General features: G+C 40.4%; 1 protein-coding gene across 4 annotated transcripts in view; it reads left to right on the top strand.

The window, feature by feature from the left end:
• NRXN1 (neurexin 1) overlaps positions 1-26,300 on the top strand; it is a 2,509,029-nt gene that overhangs the window by 2,194,994 nt on the left and 287,735 nt on the right. For all 4 annotated transcript variants that reach the window (XM_029593411.1, XM_029593405.1, XM_029593413.1 and 1 more), the window contains 2 exons: positions 14,694-14,783; positions 16,141-16,460. In XM_029593411.1, the coding sequence (XP_029449271.1) occupies positions 14,694-14,783; positions 16,141-16,460 (410 nt within the window). The remainder of the gene's footprint in view (positions 1-14,693; positions 14,784-16,140; positions 16,461-26,300) is intronic.

Genomic DNA, 26,300 nt, shown 5'->3' with positions numbered 1-26,300 from the left:
GACATGGGCCCTCGAGGAGCGAATACCGGTTACGTACTGCGACCTGAAAAGAAAAAGAGAGAGTGAGGCCCCCGAGGAGCAGGTACCTCTAGTGAAGTCCGAGGAGGCAGAGTAGCTGGGTTTACAGAAAGCAAATCCCATCCGCAGTGACCAGGAGGAAGTGAACTCTTGCTAACTCATCTTGTTAGCAAACACTGAGACCTTAAATATCTGGAGCTGGTGGCGTCATCTCAGGGAACGCCCCTGAGGTTCACGCCAATGCTGGTACATCAGTCGGGCCACACGCGGGCACGCACCCTTAGGCATCTGGTCAACATGGTGATTTGCAGCGTCGAGCCAGTCCGGGAGCAAAGGAAGTTCAGGCACACTCTAAAGGCCTTTAAGCCAGTTCAAGGAGAAATAATAATTTGGTCTGTTCCTTTGCTTTTTTAGTCTCTACAGCAATGTGTGCTGACCCCACATTGGTGAAACCCATGTGATGCTACTTTGACTCCATTCTGGGGGCATACAAACTGTACAGTGATTTTGCATTGCTCAATCATGATTTTGCATTGCTCAATCCAGGAAAAGATGGCAGGCAAATTTACCCTGAAGTGGGGTATTTTGGACATTAATCTTTCATTAACGAAGATGATGAACAAATCCCACAATGTCAAGGCTCCCCACCTGCTCCTTTTGAACTATAATCACTTCTGGAGATACAGCTTGAGGGCTGTTCAGTATCAAATAAAGGTTATAGCCAAATGTCATTCATAAGAAGTGCCATGCTAGGTCATAAAAAAGGTACATAGCACATCCCGTCTCTGACAATTGCCAATATGGATTTCTAAGAATTACCCAACAGATCCCATAGAGTAGATCCATTTCTCGTTGCCCTAGCCTACATGATTAATAAGTGTTTATGATCTTTTCTTCCAAGAACTTGTCCAAACCCTTTTTAAACTCAGCTATGCTGGATGCCTTGACCACATCCTCCAGTAACAAATTCTATAGCTTAATCATGCATTGATTGAAAAATTACTTTCCAATATGAATGTGTCTGGTTTTGATTGTTCCAGTATAATCTCTGTACAAATAAAAGGTAACGCAGACAGGGATGCCATGGTTGCCTCAGTTTGTGGGCAGCCACCATACAGAGTGCATGGATGCTGCCTGTCAGAGAGTGCTGGTACTTCCTGCCTGGGGCTGCCCAGGACTGCCTGTGTGGCAGCATGCAGACCTCGTGCACTAGGTGGAAGGGAAACCCTGGTCCTCCTTGATAATGGTGCGAGCTGCGTGGCTTATGGTTGGCACTAGGCCTCTCTATACTGGTGCTGGTGCATCATAATGATGCACCTGCTAGTAATTTGTGTTCAAGTCAGCACCAGTGAGTCGTGTGATTAGTTCTGGCAAGAATCGCTGATATAAAATAAAAGTTGGGCATGAAAGTGCTGACATCAGCACCATCACACATCTTGATTGGTTGTGACAGGGATTGCTGATGTCGGCAGGGAGAGCAGGGCTGGCCCCAAATTTAAAACTGGGCCAGCTCCAGTCCTCTTGGTTTTGCATCTGCTGCTTCCAGATGCTGCACCTAAATTGTCCTCCCATCTCATCCCTCCCCACCTAGCATTATGATTGTGCAATTGCCAAGACTTGGATCTGTAATAGATATGTATATGTTAGGCTAGCTTGTTGCTCTTCTTTCTTTGTTATCCCTGTCTCACTGGGATACTTAATCCTAGTTCTGGGGAGAGGAGGAAAGGGGAGGAGACAGAAGCCTTGTGTGGGATATGTGTGACTAGGATTTTAGCCTTAATCCAATAGATTTGAATATCCAGAGGTACAGCAGCAGTAGGTCCAGTAAATAGGGCCAAGAAGGCACCCAGAGAATTGTACTCCGCAGATGAGGGAAGGAGACTGGCAAACTTGTTGGGCATGGCGGCCTGCCCAGTGTGGCCACCCTCCGTACACATTTTCTGCATCAGAAAGGCCTAGCAAATCAGAGGTGTGTCTTAGAAGACCAGTGAGCAGCAGTTATAAGAGGTCCTAAGGATTTGCCTCAGGGTGAGAAAAGAGTATAGGCTTGAGTGCCCGTTTTAGATTTCATTGTTATCTGTTTAGTAAAAATGTTATTCAATATGCTTTTGTCCTGTTTCGATGTTCATGTATATTCTCTGTACAATTAGAGGACAGCGAGATGGATGTATCACAGTTACCCCAGTTACTGTCTGCAAGTATGCTTATTTTTGGAACTTTTTATACAAAAGGATTTGTTTTCAAATGTTACATACAAATTTGTATGAACTATATTTAAAATATTTGTTGTATAAAATGTTAAAATATTTGATTTTATTCACTGAGTCTGTTTTGCACAACTTTATATAAAATATGATATAATAGGTCCCCTTTCTGTCTCTAGTGCTCTCTATATAAAAATGCATGCATATATTATGAAAGCAGCTTTCAGTAAGCCAGCTAGATGCAAAGTACACAGGTACTTCAGTATCCATGCATCTTGTAACTATACTCTGAAAATTAACTTCAAGGTACACAGGTAAAAAAAATACTCATGTACGTTGCTACATCTGCTAGATGACAATGTGCTGAAAGAAATAAGCATATATTTGAATATGAAATAAACACCTGTATTTTACCTCCACTTACTCAAACTTGCCTCTCAGAATACCCATTCAGCAGCAATTAATAGTTTTGTTTTGAAAGTGTGATTATGGTTAGCTGTTCTCGGTGGGGCATTTCTCTAACCTAGGGATCTAGGTGCCGCCTAACCCCATGGTCAAGTGACTAGATTGCTTTGAAAATTACTCTCTCTCTCTCTTTCCTTCTCTCTTTCCACACACACACACACACACACACACACATATATATATATATATATATATATACATTTGATTCTATGGTATATAATCTTTTCACAGAATTTTAAATTCATATGCTAATGCAGTAGCCTACTGTAAATGGAACTCCATAGTCTTTCACTTATCTATAAAGTGAACCTAAACGAATATGTATGAGTGACACAATTAGATGATTCTGAATGCAAAATTATTTCCTTTGGCAAAACAGACTGAGGTATTCAAATTATTTTCAGATCTGACCTTTCCAAATGAAATCTTCAATCTTGGCTATTCTCATTTGCTTTTTGCTCCCAGTTGTGCAGTGTATTTTCAGGGGGGCTAAAATAACTAATTGCTGGTTAGAATGCAATATTGCTGTTGTAAAATTAACATTACATAATCTATAATATTAAAACACACATTCTTTTCTTTCCAAAGTGAATTGCTTTTATGGCAGTATTTATAAGCCAAACCATTTAAATCTGCTAGCTGGTGCTAAAGTTAACTGTAAATCATTCAGTAGCAAGTCTGATTTAATTTATTTAAAAACATGTATATTCTGCAGATCCTAAAACCTTACCTACCTACCTACCTATTTTACTTACTATACAAGATTCTTTCAAATATCAGATACCCAGATACCAAATCAATTCTTTGCTCATTTGTTTCTTGCTTTGTTCTTTTTTCCTAGCTTTCCTTTCAGTTTTGCTCTCGTCAGTTGTGTTCCTTATATGTTAATGCCTTTTCTGGTCATGCCAAACTTTTTCTTTTAGCCTAGCTTTTCCCCTTGCTCCTTTGAACATTCAGCGCAATCAGAATCCGTCTCCACGGCCTGCAGCCATGGGCCTTCATTAACAACTATTTGGGGATATTTTTTTCTTATTTTACATCCCCCCCTCCCATGTCACTTAGTGAGTGAAAATCTTTGACTGGAGGCAGCGCACCACGGTTCTCTCTGGAAACCTGCAAATATAGCCTTACGTCTGGCCAGTAGATCTCATCTTTTGCACAATGGCTGGAAGTACTAGTCCTTCAAAAGCTGTGAATAAATACCAGTTTTTAACAAATGTCTTTATGATATATGGATAATTTATGTGTAACCTCCCTTACCCCCACCGTGGGGGTGCACTGGATTAAGGGAGTGACACATTTCCCAGGGCAGCTCCTCAATATCCCAGACCTCTCTTCCTTTCACACATTGTCCATGGCCGCCTTTTGGAATGCCAGGGTTCATCCGGTGGGGGGGAGGTTCAACCTGTTGGACCCCTGGTGCAGCAGTGGGTAACTCAAGCTTAGTCATAAACTCATTACCCAACTCTCTCTCTTTTTCTTGGTTTTACTGGTTGACACAATAGAATAGTCTTTTAAGAGGTGAGACACTCTTGAATAAGGCATGGAGTCAAAGGATAGTGTTCAATTGAAGATTTACTTTGATTTAAAAATCAAAATACAGGCTAGGATCACAAAAATCATGAACAGCAAAATAAAAATTATGATAACAAAAGCAGTGGTCTCTTTATCCATGTCACCTTCCTTGTTCATGCTTCTTTCTCTAACCAAACTAGTTCCAATATCTGATCCTTATGGAGAGTGGGAAAATTCTCTTTAGCAACCAGCATAAGGCAAGGGGTGAGAAGGAAAAATCCCCTTGTTCAAAATTAGAGGACTCCAAATACTCTTCAAAAGTGCTTACAAAACCAGCAGTCTTATCCACCGTTTACTGGTCGTAGGATAAAACAGCCAGTTTCCAATACCCACAGCAAGGTGACACTGGACGCGCTGTTGGAACTGATCACAAAAGTTTTTAGAACAATATATTCACATCCAAAGTCTCTGCTTTGCTGTTTGCTGGGCACAAGCAAAAGCCCAAGATCTAATCCAGTCCTAGAGAGGGGAAGATTAGCCCTCTTAGTAGAGCATTGAGCAAAAATATCTCCAAAGCTGTTCCACTAACTCCATCCCAAACAACTCCCAACTGTCAAACACCTCTTCATCTATCCCATGCCTACAGTACCTGAATGTAATCAGCTTTGAAGTGTCAAAAAGTGGAATATAAAAATCAGATAAAAAATAAAAAAATATATCCATCGTGGAGCAGAAAGACCCTCTGTTCATGCTCAGAGGGCAATATATACCCCTAAAATCCATCCCGAAAAATGGAAGGCCAAAGGTAGGGGAAGGATCTCCAAAATGCAAAAGCCCTTCATTAGCTGGAAAACAGGAACACTATTAGTGGCAGAGGCAAGGCCCTGCCACATCTCTCCCCTAGCCAAGCCAAAAAAGAAAGAGAGAGATAATTTGATGCAGGAAACTGATTCAATTCTTTTTTTTTTCTTCCCTTTTAGCAGCAATGTAATATTCACATACAACAGTACACTTAAAACAGCCACAAATTAAATGAGATGTAATTTTTATCTTTGACCACTTAGGGGAGCACAAACCAAAGGGAAACTGTGTAACCAGCATGATGAACTGAAAGAGCACTAAAGACATATCACAATCACAATACACAATACACAGCATATAACAATTAGATATCTGTTCTCCTTGAGGAAGAACACACAACTTTTTTTTCCTTATTTACAGTTTATTCCTCACTTAAAGTCTCAGGGAAGAGCTTAACACATTATATAATATTACCTCAAAAATACCTCAAATAGGCTTCCTAGGGAAAGATCTCAAGAAAATTCAGGCTCACCGAGAAGATGGGGAATTATTGGCACATAAGCCCCTTTTACCAACCTTATACAAGATGTACCAAAGAATGAGGGGAACTGTTCCATCTCTGGAAACACACAGCAAAAGACTGGCAGGGAACAATTACAGAAAAATCCTTTGAAAAATCCTTTCATTTAACTACCTGCAGGAGATCACAAAAACCTTAAATTTAATTAATCTTCACAAGAGGCTCCATCCACCATTTCCTTGGGTACTTTTATTCCCTGTGAGAAGAATAAGACATCTCAACTCCTTTTAAGTCTATAGCATACCCAGGGAGGAATATTAATTATTCCATGCTGTGGAGAACTCTGAACCGAATCACTAGGCTCAGTGCTCCTTTCACTAATACAACCTCAAATCAAAATATTATACAATTAGTTAGAATGAGTTTCATAAAAGATACTGAACAGCTTTGTTTTATGGATTTTTCCAATATTTTACTATTTTTATAGTATTTTAGGTTTTCTCAGAATCAACATATCTAATACAAACACCATCTATATACTCATACGTAAATATATTAAATCAATGCAACCCACTTAAATAAATAATATTAATTAATAATTAACCAGTTTATAATCACACCATCTGAAATACATTTAGTGTAGTGGTTTCCCCGTTAGGGCGATGTGCTGGATCCAGGGAGCTACATTACCGGGGTTCATCCAGCGGGTGGAAAGCTTAACTTCCTGGACCATAGCGTCTTATAGTCTTTAATTAAGTCACCAAGCACTGCTCCTCTTTATTGTGCCAGGAGGTCTGCAGGAGGGGCCAGAGAGAAACAAGGGAAAATAAAAGGAAAAATCTAGCACACTCTCAACTCACTGATAATGGCCCAATGCAAAAGAAAGAGTCTCCGAGTCCAAACTGGTGTTCAACAAAAATTTACTTTAGTTTAGAAATCAAAATCTAGACAAGAATTGTAAAGTTCAAAAACCACATGCAGAAAATCAGTGCTCGAAAAGCCATAGCGTCCTTATTCATATCTCTCCTCCTCCTTTCAGTTCTCTCCTCTGTACCAGCACCCATGTCCAACAATCCTCAAACTGCTGGGAAAAGGTGGAAAAATCCCTTGTCCTCCAAAGTCTGAAAAAACTCTGTTATAAAAATTCTTCAAAAACAGTTCTTCAAAACCATTCAAAAATAGCATGGAAGTCACAGCCCACTGTTTCTGGTCATGGGGAAGGCATCCTCCTGTAGCAGTCACTATTCTCTGTTAACTGGTCATGAGCAAAAACCACCAACAATCCGATCACAAATCTTTCACTTGTCATCTTCGCTATTGACTCTAAGCAAAGGCAAAAGGAATCAAAGCTAGCCCTATCAGATGCCGGGGGGGAATCCCTTCTGTCAGGAACTGGATTCCATTCAAAATCCCAAAAGGAGCAAAAATCTTCAAACTCCACTCTGGGTCTATTCTTCAAAGAAGCTGGGAAAAACCCTTCTCTTTCTGCTCAGTCCACCTGGGGGATGGCAAAGACCTTGTTTTCTCCTCACTAATTGCCTTTCTTTGCTTCAAGTCCTCCTTCCCTCCAGTTTCTGAGCATGCTCAGTGGACATTTATAGCCCATAGAAGCCTCCCTCAAAAAAGGTGGGGACAACTCATAGAGAGAATTCTAAAAATGGAATAAAAACCCCTACCACTGCCTATGCTAGAAAAATCTAGGAGAAAATTAAGTAAGAGGCAAAGCTAGGTCACACTAGCATTACCAGCGCCATCTGGACAATACTCTTAGAGGTGAATTTTAAAAGCCCAGGATGTGCCAAAATTGTGAGCTACGCACAGAAGCCGGGCTCGTGCACTCCCACCGAATTTTAAAAGCTGCCCAGATGTGCACATATCTCCTGCTGTGCGCACATCTCAAAAGTTTTCAAAAAGGGTTGGAGCGGGACACAGGTGTTTCGGGGCATGGCAAAGAAATCTGCATGTAAATACGTCCATGCCTGGGCATGCACCCAGATCCCCTGCCGTGTAAGGGACAAGGTGTAAGTTAAAAACTAAAAAGAAAGAGTCATTTCTCAGAGGATTAAAGGGTCAGGGTAACTGGGGGGGGGGGAGTGCAGACCATTAAAACGGGGGGCTTTGGTGGACCTAGCTGTTAACTGGGTGAACTGGTGGACAAACTGATGAAACTAGCAATGGTGTGGACATGTACGCCTTTTAAAATTCCCGGACTTAGGCGGTAGAAGCAGGATTTATGCACATAGGCACACGCCCACTTAAAGCGGGGTGCACATATGTGTGCGGTCAGGCTATTTTATAACATGCTCATAAAAGATGGAAACAAATGTTGGTGTTCGAATAAAAAGCTTTACTTTAACTTAAATGAGATGGTATTATAAAAATCATGAATAACAAAATACAAATTATCACAAGGAGTGCAGTGCTTTTTTTGTCCATGGTGCATTTTCTAGCCACTTTCCTCCTTCCTCCAACATTCCCAGCCTCCACAGTCTTCACTATCCCTTCCGCACAGAGGTTGGGATGATTGTATTCATTAACAATCATAAAACTGTGGTAACCCTAAAAAAAACCTTCCTTGGTTCAGAAATAGCTGTTGCCAATATCTCTTGTCACAGTCACAAAACCCAGGTCGTCTCCTTGACTATTAACTGGGTGCAAAGATTCAAGAACCCCAAGACTCAATCCATTCAGAGATGGGGCTTTGCCCATCTATTAGGAACTGGTCTACAGGAAACAATAGAAAAACTCTTCACTTCTCAAAAATCTTCTCCAGTGAATTGCATGATCCAAGGCAGCAGAGTTTTACTAGAGGTAAATCTTGTCAAAATAATCTGATCAAATTCTTTGATTGGGGACCAGAGAGTTGGATCAAGGGCAGTGGTGGTGAACCTATGACACATGTGTCAATGTTTTGGATGACACTCCAGCATCCACCAGTGCCCCAAAAAATTATAGGACCTCTCTGTTGTGAGTCACTGATTTTTCATACTTTATACTTCAAGATAATCAATGTTTTCATCCTGTTTGATTAATGTGCTATATGAAACTGTTTTTTTTAAATTAATATATAAAGAATTGTGTCTGGGTTTTTTTTTTTTTTTTGGGGGGGGGGTATTGAAACACCAGCAGAGTAAAGTTAGGAATTTTCCACACATTGAGCCTAAAAGGTTTGCCATCGCTGATCAGCGGAGCGAGCTAGATGTAGCGTACTTGGATTTCAGTAAGGCCTTTGACATCGTTCTGCACAGGGGGACATAGAAATACATTGAGTGCCCTTGGTATGGAATCTAGAATTACTGACTAGGTTAGAAACTGGCTGAGTGGGAAGTTTCAAAGAGTAGTGGTAAATGGATTTTACTCTGAGGATGGGATTGTTACTAGTGGTGTGCCTCAGCGTTCAGTCCTGGGACTGATTCTTTCCAACATTTTTGGGAGTGATATAGCAGAAGAATTATTGGAAAAAGGTTTGTCTTTTTAATGATGATCCCAAAATCTGCAGCAGGATAGACAGTCAGGAAGGTGTGGAAAACACAAGGAGGGATCTAGCAAAGTTTGAGGAACTGTCTAGAGGCTGGCATTTAAGATTTAATACTAAAAAATGAAGAGTAATGTAACCGGTGGATACATTGACAGCAAAAGCCAGAAAAATGCTTGGCTGCATTTGGAGAGGAATGGTCAGCAGAAAAAGGGAGATAGTATTGCCTCTGTATAGATCCCTGGGGAGACCTCATTTGGAATACTGTGTACAATTCTGGAGACCGCACCTTCTAAAGGATATAAGCCGGTTGTAGTTGGTCTAGAGGGTGGCTACTAAAATCATCAGTGACTTTCATTCTAAAGCATATAGGGAGAGACTTCATACCCTAGAGGAATGGCATATGGGAGATATGATACAGGCATTTCAATTTCTCAAATGTTTCCATGCATGGAATACTAACCTATTTCAATGGAAAGGAGGCTCTAGAATGAGGTTTCATGGGATGAGAATGAAAGGAGGAAGATTCAGGAGTAATCTTAGTAAATATTTCTTTACAGAGAGGGCAGTGATAGTGAATACATGGAACAACCTCCCAGTGAAGGTGGTGGAGACAAAAAACAGTATCTGAATTCAAGAAAGCATGGAATAAATACAGGGAATCTCTGAGGCAGTGATGGAAATTAAGAGGCAAGATAAATTGGACAGATGGGCAGAGTAGATGGGCCATATGGTCTTTTTCTGCTGTCATATTTCTTTGTTTCTTTTGCATATAAAATATATGAACATACATTTTAAAATAGGTATGAAAAAATATGCATGTCCAATGCACTGATGTGCATGTTTTTGATGCATTGTATCTATTCACACGTAAGTCTACATATGTGTGTATGTTGCGGGGTAGAGATGCATTTATTTTATAAAGCATGCATATATCTTAGGTGCAGGTTATAAAATACTTGCATAGATCTGATTTTGGCCTTATTTATATTTGCTGCCATGCGCATTTGTTTGAAAGTTATCCTCATAGGCTTTTCTCCCATTCTGTGTCTATGGGATAAAAATCTTAGTGAATCAGGCCTTGTGTTTGTGAACAGCATAGAGGACAAATGGCTGGGGAGAAAAGAGTTATGTGATTGTGCAATAGTTTTTGCAAAGAACTCTCTATATTATGGAGAGATACTTTCTTGACTAGCGGATAGAGGAGATGGTCAAAAAGTTAATTTAAAAGTTCATTTCTATGAAGCAAATTAGTGGAAAAGAATAAAAATGAATCTTTAATCCTTTTTTCCATTTTGTTTTCATGGAACATATTAAAAATATTTATAGTGGATTAAACCAAGAAAATGACTTGTTTTGCAAGCAGTGAAACACAGCCTACAACTTGGTGTGACTGAGAAGTATGTACTTTTTCTTTGAAAAGAATTAGAAAATGCACAAAATTCAATCTGTATTATGAAGCGTGGAAGGGATGAGGGGGTTATGGGTTTACATGCGCATGTTTCTGTCTGAAAATAACTACTCTAAAGGCCTGATTCACTAAGGCTTTTCACCTATAGGGTCATTTTCTAAGGTGCGTGCAATAACGCCCTAACGTACGCGAAAATGGGCTAATCGGGGCGGTAGAATTAAAATTAAGGAGGAGTTTGGGAGGGGTTTAGGGAAATGGGGTGGTGGCACTGCTGCTGGCGGTAATGTTTTGGACATTATCACCGGCAGTAGCGTGGGAAATAGCACCACCTTTTAGCGTGGTGCTATGGGGCGATAGTGTGCGGCATAGCTTCACTGCGGCAGGCGAAACTGCACCGCTGAGATGTGGTCAGCTGCATACTAGCGCCCCCTTTACCGCAGCAGCTCATCATTCCGCAGGAATGATAAATCTAGGCCCTAGTATGGTCTACGGGGAAATATTTTGATAAATCAGGCCCTAAAAGAGAATGTTCGTACTATCTCAGTAAATACACTTCGTCTGGTGCAGAGATTCTTGATTCCATTTTCAGGTCTCCCAAACAGGTCTGATTTTTAGAGTGATCAAAATATGTGAATTAATCCAGTTCTTGGACTAGATGTACTTAAATATGTTTGACCATAGGGATGGTAATTTTGTAACAACTCACTGAGATTTTAGGCTGTTACACACAGAAATTACACCAATTTTAAATAAAATTAGCCATACAAAACGACCCACACAGACTTATACCTGCTAATTTGTGTGAGTAGTTTTGCCAAGAGAATTGACATGTAGGTATACTATTTAAAAGAAAAAAGAAAAGGTGAATTTTAAAAGCCAGAAGCACACAAAAATCAGGAGATGGGCGTGCATCTATCACATGCTCGTGTCCACCCCGATTTTATAAGCCGGCCACATACGCACACAAGTATCGATGCGTGAATATCTTGTATCAGAAAAAAGAGGTGGAACGTGGGTGGGGATATTAGTGTATGTAGTTATAAGCCTGGGTGCGTGCCCGGGTATATTGCAGCACAACTACACTTCTGCTGTAGGTGAGGTGAAAGCCAGAATAAAATAATTTCTAGCCACATATGAAGGCTTTGAGGGATCTGGGTTAACTAGGGAGAGTGCAGGCTAAAGAACCAGGGGGGTCTTGAGGACCTAGCTATAGACGGGGCAAACTGGTGGACAAGCTGGTAAAACTGGTTGTGGCCTGGACACGCGCCTGTTATAAAATCCCTTCACTTGCGCGGTTCAAAGCCGACATTGCCCTGCTATGCGCATACACTCTTAAAATTAGGAGCACACATTCACGTGCCTGACCTATTTTATAACATGCACATGCACTTGCGCACACTGTATAAAGTTTCGGCTCCTCTGGCTACTTGCCCATACACATGTATATGGCTGCCTTTATGCCCATTTTAAAGTTACGATCTAAAAGGTGAATTTTAAAAGTCCTGTGTGTGCATTCAGTAGGGGATGCGGGAATAAGTCGGGCTCCCACAGCAGGCACATCTCCCAAGTTTTCAAAAAGGGGCGGGGTGCGAGCATGGGTGTGGTCTGGGTGGGCCATGGGTGTTTCAGGGCGTGAACAGGATATGTGCATGTAAATTACTTACCCGGCCCAGTGCACAGCAAGGTCCCCTGTTACGTAACTGTACTTCTGCTATACATGACATGCAAGTTAAAAAATAAAAGGATCAAGCTATTTCTAAGGGTTTTAAAGGGTTTGGGGGAATGCCAGGGGGGGTTGGAGGACCTTTCAGTTAACTGGGCGAACTGGGGATGAACTGGTTTAACTGGCAATGGCGTTAGCATACGCCACTTTTAAAATCCCCCCCGAGTTTTGCGATAAAAGTAGAATTTGTGTGCACCGCTCACTTAAAATTTGGCGCACGTGTGCACATGGCCAGACTATTTTATAACATGCACGCACATGTTATAAAATGGCCACGGCCCTGGATGTGGGCCAACATATGCATGCAAATGTGTTCCCAAATGCTTGTTTGAAAGTTACCATCTAAGGGCCAGATTCATTAAGCTTTTCTTCCATTTTCTGTCTATGGGAAAAACCCTTAGTGAATCAAATTCATGTAAATGAAAAACCTACCCAGACCCTGCTCCCCAGAATGCCTCCCCAAACGTGGCAGGATTTAAATACATATGTGGCTTATGCATATAAAAATGAGAAGACCAGGGGTGGGCTTGGAAGCAGATTTGTATGTATACATTTTTGAAAGTTCAGAAGTATGTGTTAGCAGGGGTAATTGCATGTGGGCAGTTTTTCTGGAATAATATTCAAAGTACAGTACCTTATGCAATTACATCCAAAAAAAAAATAATTTTTAAAAAATGGCATGCAAACAATATATATGTTGCATATTCTGTAGGTATTTGTTATATTTCTAATCATAAGATTTTTAGTGGGTGTAGATAATGCAATAATTGGCAAAATTTGTCTGTCTGAGATTTACTTAAGAACAATGCTAAACATCATAGGACCCAAGCTGCAAAATCATCAGTCAACTATTCACAACTGAAACACTTTCACAGATACTTATTTCAACTGTAAAACTAAATTTTACATGCCACACTTTAAGAGCTGTCAATCTTGCTTCAGTTTCTTATAAGGTAGCTTGATAAGATTCTGACCTGTACTTACAGATCTTGAATGACCGCTTTTAAGTCATGACCTAGTGGTTGAGAATCACTGGGATGGGGTGCTGCATTTCTCCATATAAGCAGTCACCTCTGAATGTAAGATCCATCAGCACCTGTAGCTACTGTTGTACACATAGGGAGGAGGATAATTTATTAACAACTTGCACTACTTATGCATTTCAAAAACACAAAAATTACCTCAGTTTTCAAAACAAAATTATAGACTAAGTATGGCCAGTGCAAGGGTCTCAGGTGCCCTAGGTGGAGGAAACAGAGTGCCCCCCCAACCCCCATCTCTCTCTCTCTCTCCCCCCCCACCAACCTGATGCTGCTTTCTTCCAAGGCATGCATCCAGCCACTGCTCCAACTCCACCTTCATCTTGCCAAACAGCACAGACTCCTTATGACCACGCCAGCTGATCACTATCGCTGGGAGCACTAGGCCACTGCCCCCAAACATCTGGTGCTCTGGGCAGTCGCCTAGTTTGCTTAGTGCTTCACCGGTCCTGATGTTAAGTTTGCTTTGAAAATGATCCATAATAACACACAAAATAACCTGCACAAAGCTACATCTACTCTTTGCAGGCTGTAACACAGTGATGACGAACTCCAGTCCTCGAGTGCCACAAACAGGCTGTTTCACCGCTGTAACATGATTGTGTGCATGCTTTTTAAAATACAAAGTATGTATGTAAATCCTAATCACACCCTCTGGAATGCCTGTCTTTTGTGTGCATAATAGTTTGCACAGAATTGGGATATGCACATATATTTATGCTCCCAAACCTAGGGTAATTTAATAATGAGCCATATATGTGCATAAATCCATGTTTTATAGACCTAAATGGCTTTGAAAGCAAACCCTCCCTCAGTTTAAATGGAAATTTTGAATTTTATGTAGCTATAAAGGAGAACCTATTTTATCAGAAAAGAAGAAGTAGCTTTTGTCAAAGCCTGTTCCTTGATAAATTGTGAAACAACATATAGAATACTTGATTGTTTATACAAATAATTGATAATCTGATTTATCCTAGACCTCATACAGTTATATTTGGACCTTGTGACTTATTTTTGATTATTTGAATATGAACTCATTTTTTTATCAGTAGGAAATAGTTTACATCAGGTCTATTTTTCATGCCTGAAGTAAGTATGCCATTAAAGGTGGAGTAAGAAGGTGAATGTATATTGAAAAAAATAAATCTGTTTCAACTGAACATGTTTAACTAGTTAAAAAGACATATCAAAACCAAACCTTGAGGTCAATGATTCTTTCTGTAAAGCTATTCTTTGATGTTTAAATTTGTTGTTTGGGTCTGTCTATAACTTAAGTTTAATAACCTAGCTCAAATGCAGATTTCTAATTTTCAATTAACATAGGAATAATTTTGTTTGCTAAAATAAAATAAATGAATGATTGAAAAGTCTGAAACATGAAGTGTTGCAGATAGCATTTTTTTAAAATTCCAAATTTCAAAAAAATCATGTGGCAACTGTATAGCTCAAGCTTTAAGTATTAACTTTTAACCTTTGACCTTACAGATTTTAACCAATGAAATGTCTCTTTAAACTTTAAAGGAAACAATGATAACGAACGCCTGGCGATTGCTAGACAGCGAATTCCATATCGACTTGGTCGAGTAGTTGATGATTGGCTACTCGACAAAGGTAAAAACATTGATTAAAACTTCAAATAAAAAATAATTTGAACATAACCAAGTAGTATTTCATTGTAGCTCTAATAAACCTAAAAATAAATTTTCAGTAAAACTAAATTAAAAAAGCATTTTAAACAGTAAAATATAGAGAGCAATTTTTGCATACCTTGTACAATAATTTATTTACCTTTTTAGAAGCATCAGATGTCTAATAACCTCACCCTGTTAACTTAAGGTTAAAGGGACTGTTAAATATAATCCACTAACTCAATCGATGAAGGTACTCACAACAAACATTAACCAAAAATGATAAATCATGCATAGATTATGTATCTTGTTGAAGCATCTAAATTATTAACTAAAACCATATGTAGTTCTGACATATTTATTATGGTCCTGAAGAAAAGTCTCTTGGTTTAAACCTTAGGTATCTTAAATAGTGGGCAACATGAATTGCCAACCAAAATGAAGTCCCTTTAACGTTTGCATTCTTCCAAGGGGATGTGGAACAAATCCTAATTAAAAGAAAACTTAAAGTTGCGTGCATGCAATTTTTTTTTTATGTGCCGACACTAATCTGCTAAAAAATGACTATTCTATTTGAAAATAATGGTACTGTTGCTAAGGATTTCTCTGTTTAATGGAAATGTGCCATGATATCTCCATTGGTATGTGTATCATTCCTGAAGTCGCTTTTACATCTATACGCTTTTATTTTTAATTGATAGACTTGCTGAATGCCAATCAGACATCTCGTTCTGAAATCTTTGTACCTGAAATGGATAGTTTATTTCATGCATTTCTTTTCAGTATGTATTGTACAGCTGTGGAAGAATACAAATTCAGTAAACCACTGTAGAGTAATATACGCCAAACATATCTTTAAAATAATTTGAAAGAATGTTGAATAATGCTTACATATTATTTAATGTATTTATGATTTAATACTAACTTCAATACATATCTATATCTATCTACATCATAGATATAGATATGCATATATACATGCATATATGCATATATATTTATGCATATGAAGAAATTTTAGGAAAATATTTGTAAAGAAATAATGAAACTAAGTTAAAAGAGTAGTTTCCATTCTTGTCTATTATTATTAGCAAAATAATGAACAGTTTTGATTGGCCTTTTAGCAAAGTATGCTATAATAATTTAAAAAAATATAAATATTTCCTGATAAATATGCATTCCATGAACACATCATTAAAAAGCAATGAATTATGAGACAAATTCCTTCCTTATAATTTATTGCTCTCATTATTCACCCTTGTAAATCTGTTTAATCATCATTTTAGATTATAGAGTTCACAATCAACATTTTCGTATGTGTATAATATTGTTTTTTGCAGGGCGCCAGCTCACAATCTTCAATAGCCAAGCAACTATTAAAATTGGCGGCAAAGACAGGGGCCACCCGTTCCAAGGTCAGCTGGCTGGTCTCTACTACAATGGCTTGAAAGTTCTGAACATGGCAGCAGAAAACGATGCCAACATTGTGATAGAGGGAAACGTGAGGCTTGTCGGGGATGTGCCTTCCTCAATAACAACAGAGTCCACTGCAACAGCTATGCAGTCTGAGATGTCCACATCCATCATGGAAACCACCACCACCTTGGCTACTAGCACCGCCAGAAGAGGAAAGCTACCCACAAGAGAGCCTATTGGTCAGGTTAGTGCACTGTCAATTATATCTTTTAGCAGCTGACCTTGTTTGAATAATTTACATTTTTATAAAGCATTGTTAATTCAAGCAAATTCTTTATTTTATTTGTTGTTAAAGCTTTGCATGTGTATTGGCAAGGTGCATGTATTTTCTCTTTCCATGAATTCATGATTTGAATATTATTGAAATTATTTGTTGAGTAGGTCAGTGGTGTACAATATAGAAAATATCCGCAGCTTTCGGACTCTGCTAATGCAAAATATTTTATAACTACAAAAATGAGTTTCTATTGTCATATGCATTAATAATTTTGATCAATTATTCTAAAAAGCATGTATTATGTTTTGATTGCACTTTGTATTGTATTAGAAATACAGAGAGTCGGATTAGCTAATGCCAGTAAATAATACATAATGTAAATCAGCAAGCTTAGACACAGAAAAGTACATAATATAGAAGAAAATTTACTAAGGACTCAATTCATTCTTTCTAGGAACTTATAAAAATATATTATTTGTGCAATGAATTTTACAGTAGCCTATGTTTTGCATTTTGAAAAAGTTAATTATCCCCACCTTTATTCAGGGTTTTTGACTGGCACCCTGTTTATAGATTATCAACTAAAATAAAATCTGCATGAATCCCATTATCTGTTTTCAGGTGCGTAAAGCCTCAGAAATATCTGGAATAGGGCAGAGGAAAAATATATGGCATTTTCACAGCATGACATCAGCGCAAAATATGGACAAAAAGCTAAAATGTTTGGTTATCCTTCAGTACCCACTTGACATAATGAAAATATGTTCTCAAAATTATATAGACCTGTTTCATACTAAGCAATAAGAGAAAGGCAGGGTAGGGTGGAGAAAGCACAAAATTATATATAGAAAAATTCTATCATAAAAAAAAAATATCCTGTGCATTGGGAAGACGCGAAGTCTGATGAACCTCAGTAATGGAACGCTTCATATAAATTGCCAGCATTGCAAAAGTAAAATCTCGCTGCCTGATTCTTCTGCTTTGCCAAGAGAAACAGCATTTGAGAAACAGGGCTAGATTTCCCAGTAGGTATGTGCCTCAGGATACCTATACCATGCAATGGAGTGTGGGTTAACAGCGAGTAGGTAAACTTATTTTTTTAATTATAAACACATCAATGATAATATTAAAGAGGAATATCTGGTAAGTTTGGGAGGACCTGAGCTTTGACATAATCTCGGTTCGATCCCTACTACAAAGGAATCCTTTCCCCTCCCTATGTCTTCTTCCATCCTGTAGGCAGGAGGAGAGGAGAGGAGTGCCACTGCTTCACACCCGCATCTGCCTTCCCCTCCTCTTGTTTCAGTATGAAGTCTGAAGATAGACTCTGTTTGTCCCAACATCACTCTCCCCCTTTATCCCTCACCCTTCACTTGTCTTCCACTCATACCTCTTTCACCATCTTCTCTTCCCCTCCCCTTCCCCCTCACGCCTTTCTTCCCCACTCCCCACTGTCTTTTGTCTGCCTATTCACTCCCTCTTCACTTTTGTCTCTGCCCCACTTCCCCCTAACTTTCCTATCCACCCTCTTCTCCTACTCCTCCCACCCCTTCTTCCTTCACTATCCTCTCTACTCTACACACTCTCCACTGTCTGCTCTCTTCCCTTTACCTTTCTCATTCTCCTCTCTCTCACTCATCCCGTTTTCTTCACTTCTCTCTCTCTTTCCATTCCCTTTCCCTCATTGCCTTTTCTACTCCACTCACTCCCCCTTCACTCTCCTCTGCCCTAATACTCCATGCCCACTTCCCCTTCCATGCTTCTATCTCCATCACCCACTTCCTTCTACTCTTCTCTCCACCACCTAGTGCTTGCCCTCTCCCAAGCAGAGAGGGAAGGCCAGGAACTGCAGCAGTCTTAGGGAAGGGTTGACTGCACTTCAGACCATTCCAAGTGGAGCTGTGCTGGGATTTTGGTAGTTGCAGACTGCAGATTGGAAATGCTGATGCTGCATCCTTTTAGCCAATCAGTGACTCTAGAGGAATGATGCCAGACTCCTTTTATGGTAGTGTGACAGACAGAAAGAAACTGGCTTTTATTTTATGTAACCCCATTCCAGTGTGCCTATCATGCATGGGTGGGGCCGTAAAAGAATTTGTTTCTCTTCGGGGCTGGAACCTCTCGCTGGCTAACTCTCTCACATGCTCTCTTACTTCCAGGGCTGGATCCTTGTAGGTGTAGTGGAAAGATTTTCTTTCAGGGCCCAACATGACAGGGGTGTCCTTTATACACATTTCATTTTGCTTTGTGTTCCCTTGGGAGATGGGACTTGTCCTCATGGTGGGTGCGGTGAATGCAAAAGAAATTCTCTGGAGTCACTGCGTTAGTGTCCAAAGTTAGTCTTTACTGTTCAAACACTGATGATGAATGGCACAATAAAGTAAACTGCAGTGCCACAGAATTCTCTTTTTTTCGTCTCTTATAGTCTTTTTCCCTTTATCTGTGCAGGACTCACATACCAGGGCCAGGTGGGCAAGATCTCTTTAGCTTGGTCAAAAAACCCCTTCCAATATGGTAAAAATGGTAAAGAATCTGTGGCACAGAGCGTAACTCTTCTTCCTCTCCCCAGGGTGGTGAACACCAGATGGGTGTCCCTAGTGATTTGTGATTTCCCTTACTCATGGTTAGCAGATCTTCAGCATCTCTTTGGTTCTTACACATTCTCTTCTTTCTTCTTTCTGGACCCCTGATGGGAGGGATCCTCTTGAAGCAAGCAGCTCTCTTTGCTTCAAATAGGAAGGAAAGGACAGCCAAAACTTCCTCCTGGATCTTGAACTCAAAGTCTTTTCCCCTCAGCTGAATTTAACCCTGGAGTTTCTCCTTGCAGTAGGTCACTGACTTCCCCATCCTTATGGAGGGTATGGAGGGCAGGTCTTCCCTAACCTGCACAGCCCCAGACACAGGGCTCCCCGTGCCCTGGTCCCAGGTAGTATACAGGCTCTCACAAGGCTCCTACCACTTAAAAGTTTAAACTCGAAAAATATAGCCAGAGGGGAAATCCTAAGCAGCCAGGGAGTGGACTGGATAAGGAAACCTTTCCCAGCCCTGGTCAGCAGCACCAGGCAGGGTTTGCCTGGCCGTTCTGACTAGGCCTGAAAAACAACTTAAGCAAACCCTCCTCTTTAGCTCCTAACTCGCAGCAAACCTAAAGGGGCTGCTTCCTGAACTCTATATAGACTGTCTAGGGGGACGGCCATTCCAGACCCTTCAAAGGGAGGGGCTGCCTTTGAATGGTAACCTCCCCCTCACATTAACCTGCAGTTTTACTAACTGAGCTAAAGGTTCACCCAGGTCTTAATGGTGATGGAACCAAGGGTCCATCACACACACACACACACACATACACACAGACATATATATGAACCTTAAGTTCAGTTAATAAGAGTGCAGGTTAGGGTAAAGGGGGGGGGGGGGGGGGGGTTACCATTCAAATTCAGCCCCTCCCTTTGAGGGGTGAGGCATTTGAATGGCATAGGATGTGTTTCAACCATCTGCATTTTGCTGCAACAGATGCAGCCCCGTTAAACTGATTTGTACTGTTGCCATTGTGGATGCAGAAGTCACTTGTTGCTGCTGATTGCCTGACTGAATAGTGGACGTGCCTCCACCACCGACCTCTATGCCAGCAAGATCCCCTTTCCTGCAGCTTGTCCTAATCTGGTGAGACCATGGAGTCATGCCATCAAGGGCCTTCCTTCCTACCCTGGTAAGAAACATTCTTTACATTAATGGACATACTGTATGCAGAATTTGAGGTTCTCATACATTTCTTTTCTGTCCAGCCTGTGCTGGGAGGTTGAGACTGAGCAGTTATGAGAACTTGGTGATTTTAATTCACCTTAACTGGGCTGTCAGCCATAATGTGATTCATGTTTTGTGTCTTTCAGACAGAGTAGGGACCAAATAACACCCTGACACTGGTATGGGGGTCATAATGGGGCTCACCCCCTCCTGGATATCTTATGGATTTAAGGGCATCCCAGTGGTTCAAGGTGGGACCCAGAAGCTACCACAGTTCAGGAGGTGAACTGTGGTGGGTGATGTTTGCCCACTCTGTGAGTATTTTACTTTGCACTTATTTCTAGCATGGCAGCTCCAGTATGTGTGACTACAACTTTTCTGTCAGTGGCTGTTTGTGCATGCCTGGCATTTTGGGGGGTTCACTTCATTGGGGGTTTTTTTTGCCATCACGGTTTTTTGTTTCATTTCCATTCGTTTTGTGATTTTATGGTCCTGATTATGGAAAGGGTTTATGGTGTAAACGTGGCTCTGGGTGCATAAATGGGCTTTTGAAAATTGGCCGGGGGCTATGCATGTAAAAGTATGGACAAAAGCAATCTTGTGCACTAGAAAGAGGCGTTCCCAGGGGAAGGGGCTGGCAGAGAGGCCGGGAAAACATTTACATGCATACTTTCAATTTTCCAAAGCAGACGTAAATAACCCGCACACGTTTGCACGTGTAAATGTAGGGAAGTGTGCCATGCTGGGCTCTGCGCACACCCACTACTTTTGGGTGTGCACTGCACATAAGTCCACTTTGAAAATTCCGGCTGAAGTCTGTGTGTACTTTCTCTATGCGAAGTTTAGCTCTAAACAGACCACAGAACATTACCATCTATACAGTGAGTTTTCAAAGGGATTTTGTGTGTAAAAGTAGCATATATGTGAGTAAGTAGCATGTATACGTGCTTATGCTGTTTTGTAAACCTCAAGGGAAAGCGTACATACTTGCTGTATGGTATCCGGGCATCCCCCGGTGGGCTGGTCGCTCTGCTCACGTGGTCTGCCGAGCACGGCCGCGACAGAGCCGCGCTCGGCAGACCACGAGGGTATCTCCTGGGCCGACCTGGGCAGACAATTCCTAGGCCGACCTTTACCCTTAATCCGCCCCTGATGGTACATACATTTTACCAGGGAAGAAAAGGGATGGTCTAGAGGCATTCTGGAGCAGGGTTTTCTTCCCTGGTAAAATGTATGCACCATCACACACCCAATAGTTGCTGTATTGTAAAAGGTATACGCGCACACATCGCTAAATTTGACCAAACGTATTCAGCTTCTAGTGGACTTGTGCAACTGAAATCGGACTTTTCTATTATCTGCAGTTTCTGGGTGGGAGGTCTGGGTGAACTGGTGGGGGGTTCAGGGTGAAATCTTAGAGGGTCTAAGTGAACTGGAAAAGGACTGGGTAACGTGATGGAGGTTTTGGCAAATTAGTTATTCCAAGTGCACTTGCAATTAAGTATTTTCAGAACAGTATGGGATGAATTTTAAAAGTTGGGTGCATGTCCAAATCGGGAGATGCCCGCCCACCAGATTTTAAAAGCCGCCCACATGCACATGTATCTCCTGCAAGGGCACAACTCACTCTATTTCAAAAAGGGGCATGGTGTGGGTGTGGTGAGGGCAGGGTGGGAGCATTTGAGGGCATGGCCAAGAGATGTGCGCGTAAATATTTACGAGCCTGGGTGCGCGCCCTGATCCCCTGTCGCATAAGTTTACTTCTGCTATAGAAGAGATTTAAGTTAAAAAAAAACACCTGCTATTTTGGAGGGGTTTAAAGGGTCTGGGGTAACTTGGGAGAGCCCAGGTTATTAAACCAGAGGGGGTAGGAGGACCTAGCTCTTAGCTGGATAAACTGGTCAAGGTGTGGAGGTGCCAGTTTTAAAATACGCTGACTTATGCATGCAGTAGAAATGGGATTTACATGCCTAGGCACATTCCAACTTAAATTTAGGCGCACGTGTGCACGCACTCAGACTATTTTAAAACATGCACGCATTTGTATATGCAAGTTATAAAATTGCTGCGTCCCTTGGCATGCATCAATGCACATGCGTCAATGTGTGCCCACATGCCACTTTGATAATTACCGTGCCTATGTGCATACTTGATAAAATAACTGCTACTGTGTTTAATTCACAGCTATTAGGTGGACATGTTCTATAATTGTCAATAGGGTTTATCCACGTTAAGTGCACTTCACACAAATAAATGGCTTTTGAAAATTGCTACAATTGAATGCTACATTTAAATGCACAACTCCTTTGAAAATTCACCTGTATGTGCTTAAAAATAATTTTATGTGCTTATAAAAATTATGGGGCCAATTTTAAAAGCGCGGTGATTGCAAATCCTGGGAGATATGAGCGTGGCCGGGCCACGTGAGCACTGAGTGCATTTCCAGAGCGGCCTAGTCACGCGCGTATCTCATGGTACGCGCAGAAGTGCCAGCTTTCTTAAAAGGGGTGGGCCTCTGCGGGGTCCGGGCGGGGGCCAGCCGGGACAGAACCATTAGATGCTGTGCTGGTGAAGAGCGCACTGGCAGCCAGCCAGTATGCACAACTTACCTCATCTCCTCCTGAGCAGAAGTAAGTTACAAAACAAAACAAAATTTGATTAGTTAGGTGGGGATTAGGGGTCGGGACGGAGAGGGGACAAGGGAGGAAGGATTGGTAAGGGGTTAGCGAAGTTCCCTCCCAGTCTGCTCCTTTTTTGGAGAAGACTGGGAGGGAACCAGGGAAAGGCCGGATCGCATCGCTGCGTGTTTATTACAAAATCCTCCCCCTTGCGTGCGCGAGTGGGCATCCGGGCGCGCATGTGTTTGTGGGTATCCGATTTTTTTTTATCATGCGCGTGTCAGCACGCACATATTATAAAATTGGCACATCCTTTTTAAAATGTACCTGTTTGTGCACATAGTAAATGAAACCAATGAACAGACTGGGCATCCCTAATGGCAAGTGTTTTTGGGGGTTTGTATACACCTTGAATGCCTACATTCATTTCTCCTTCCTTTGTGCTTAAGTATGTACTGTGGCTTCTTTTCTGAATTTTGGGTTTGGTTCACTATTGCATGCAGGGAAACACATGTGCTGTTTGTATGCAGTGTTAGTATCATATTCCCACAGTTTATACCGCCTTTTGTTATATTGTTTCTCTTTTCTTTGCATTTTATCCTTGTTTTTAAATGTATATTTACATAATACTATTTCCTCCTGTTTTTTTGTTACGTTTTCCCTCTTATTTTGTAGTGTCTTTCGTTCTCTACAGCTAGACCATACAACAGCCCCTCAAAAAAGCCTTCCAGTCCAGATTAAATCTGGACTGGAAACATACCGCATTGTTTAATTTAGAGAAACTGATAGCCCTTTTGAATGTGGCGATGAATGCATTGTTCTCAGTTTTCTGTGTTATGCTTCACTTTGAGAGACATCTGTTGAGAATTATTTCTCATTTCCCTTTCAGACACATCATTGCATGCTGGTTCACGGGCAGGAGGAATAACCTGAAGAGGGACCAGAGCATGAGGAGCAGGAGGCCTTCTCCTCTGCTTCCTTGAAGATGCTGAGAGGGACCCTGTAGCTCCTAACAGGAAACAACACCCCCAAAAATGAGGAAAAATAACAAGATTTTTGGATCTGTAGGCTATAAATGTTTTTAAATAAATATTTTAAAAATTATTTTTGCTTTAATTTTTTACATTTTTCTTTATTTTTTTATCATTTTAGTTTTTTAAATTCCTTATATTTTTTAAATGATATTTTTTTAAATTTAATACTGAAGATTTTCAGGAAAACATTTTATATAAATATTCTGTGGGAACATTTTTTCTAGTTATAGTGTGTGTGATAGGAGAGTGCATAGGCAAGATTTTATTGGGGTCATTTCATTATTTTTTTCTTTTTTTTATCACATTTTATAATTTTGTTTCCATTTAGTTTCCATTTAGTTACTCTGTGTGTGTGGCTTTGGCTATACACACATGAAGTCATACTTTATGCATGTAAGTACGGTGTTATGCATGTAAAAGAGTTATGCATGCAGAGTAAATGGAATGACTGCATATCCCTTGCATGACATGATGTGTATGGCACAGACATTAGTGTGGGTTTGTGTATGTTGTATGTGGATATGTGCGTGCTGAAGTGGATGCCTGAGAGTTTGAGGTATATATGAATAGAGGTAGGGTAAATATATCATATAGTACTGCTATGCAGTGATACAATGTGTACTCCTGAAGGAGCCTTGACTGTAAATAGAAGAGTGATATCAAGCTGTAATGAACACGTGCTTTCCCGTATATAACATCAAGAACTTATTTTAAGACAGGCAGGGCCTGATTTTCAAAGGGACTTATGCACATAAAACCCTGTTTTATGCAGGTAAGTGGTGCTTTGAAAATTTACTAGAGGTCAGTGTGCATAAAAATGCATGCCTAACTCAGTTTCACATGTACTTTTATATGAACTGAGGGTAAATGTTCCAGAGAGGGTAGGAGTTGGGGAGAGGATATGACTTATATTCTTACTTTCATATTTTCAAAAACATGAGTGTACGTTACTACGCACATGTTAAAATGCCAAGATACGGGTAGCACCTTGTCATTTTTGCTAAACCAGACTAACATGGCTGTCCCTCTGAAGATCTACACACAAGTTATGCATTGTTTAGAGCAAATGTAACTTTGTGTATGTGGACAATGCTGCATGTTCCCCACCAATTACACAATGTACAATGTACACGCAAACTTTACTGGAATGCGAGGAGTTCTAAAATTGCACTTGCAATGTACAAGTCTGTGCATTAACAGGAATGATGGAGTATGTGTGTTTCCCCACAGTATATGTACTGCTTATGCAATCATTAAAGAGAGGTTGTGGAGAAGAGGTACAGTAAAAAAGCAAGGGGACGGGGCATATTTGTGATCAGTGTGCATGTTTAGATGGTTGAGTAGGCTCAGGCCAAACATTTTTAACAGCCTTCTATATCTGGGAATAAACAAAAAGGAGGTAATCTTGCTGGATTAGTCAAAGTCTGAGACAGGATGCTGGGCTCAGTGGACCATTCATCTGACCCAACATGGCATTTCTTCTGCTTTTAGCCTACTTTCCAAAGAAAAAGAAGTAGACATAGCAATCTCATTATCTCTCTCTCTCTCTCTCTCTCTCTATATATATATATGTGTGTGTGTGTGTGTGTGTGTATTCCCAATAACATATTTTGGTGTTCTTTCTACACCATAATAATAGGACACATATAGGGCATGTCTGGGGAGACATGAGGATTCTGATAGGGGTGGTTTTAAAAAGAGAAGTGTTGTGATTTGCATTGGAGAAAATAACTTTTTTTTTTTTATAAAATGTGCAGTCAGTGATTTGTATAGAGGATTTCCTCACTTCTCCTTCTTATTTCATGTGATAGAGTAAAATGGCATGGCTTGTTTAAACAGGAGACAAATGCACTAATGTGTGTGTCTGTTCACAGAAATAAGCTGGTCCCATGAGAAATTTCTTGTGGTACCAGCTCATTTCAATATTTTTTAAATAATTGTGGCATGCTTTGTTGCAAAGTGTGCACAAAATCATGGACTCTCTTGCAAAACAAATACCTCAGTGAAGTGTAGATAACTTTCATGAAAAATCATTGAATTGCATAAATTTGATATGCATGTATCACTAATGAGCTGATTTGCATGATTCTTCATCTCATTAGCAATTTTGCCTTCAAAATCCAAAATTGCATGCACAAAAACAGCAACTAGCATTAACATTCACAAACATAATTATTTGTGTTATAATAATATTTTTGAATGCATTATCCCATTTGAAAAGCCATTCACAGCTTAATACATCAGCCCTAGGTTTACTAGGAGTAAATATGGACAAGAAATTGCTCCTGTACTCTAGAATGAGAGCTGATTGGCTTGGCAGGAGAAATCCCTGGCAGGAGTAAATATATATTCAAGTTTCAGGAGTCTGTAAAGTGAATAAAAACTGCATTAATAATTGAACCAAAAGCTTTTTG

The sequence above is a fragment of the Rhinatrema bivittatum genome, chromosome 3 (assembly GCF_901001135.1).
Source record: "Rhinatrema bivittatum chromosome 3, aRhiBiv1.1, whole genome shotgun sequence".
Classification (NCBI taxonomy): Eukaryota; Metazoa; Chordata; class Amphibia; order Gymnophiona; family Rhinatrematidae; genus Rhinatrema; species Rhinatrema bivittatum.
Note: the sequence above shows the minus strand (reverse complement) of the source record. Positions and strands in the feature narration are given on the sequence as shown.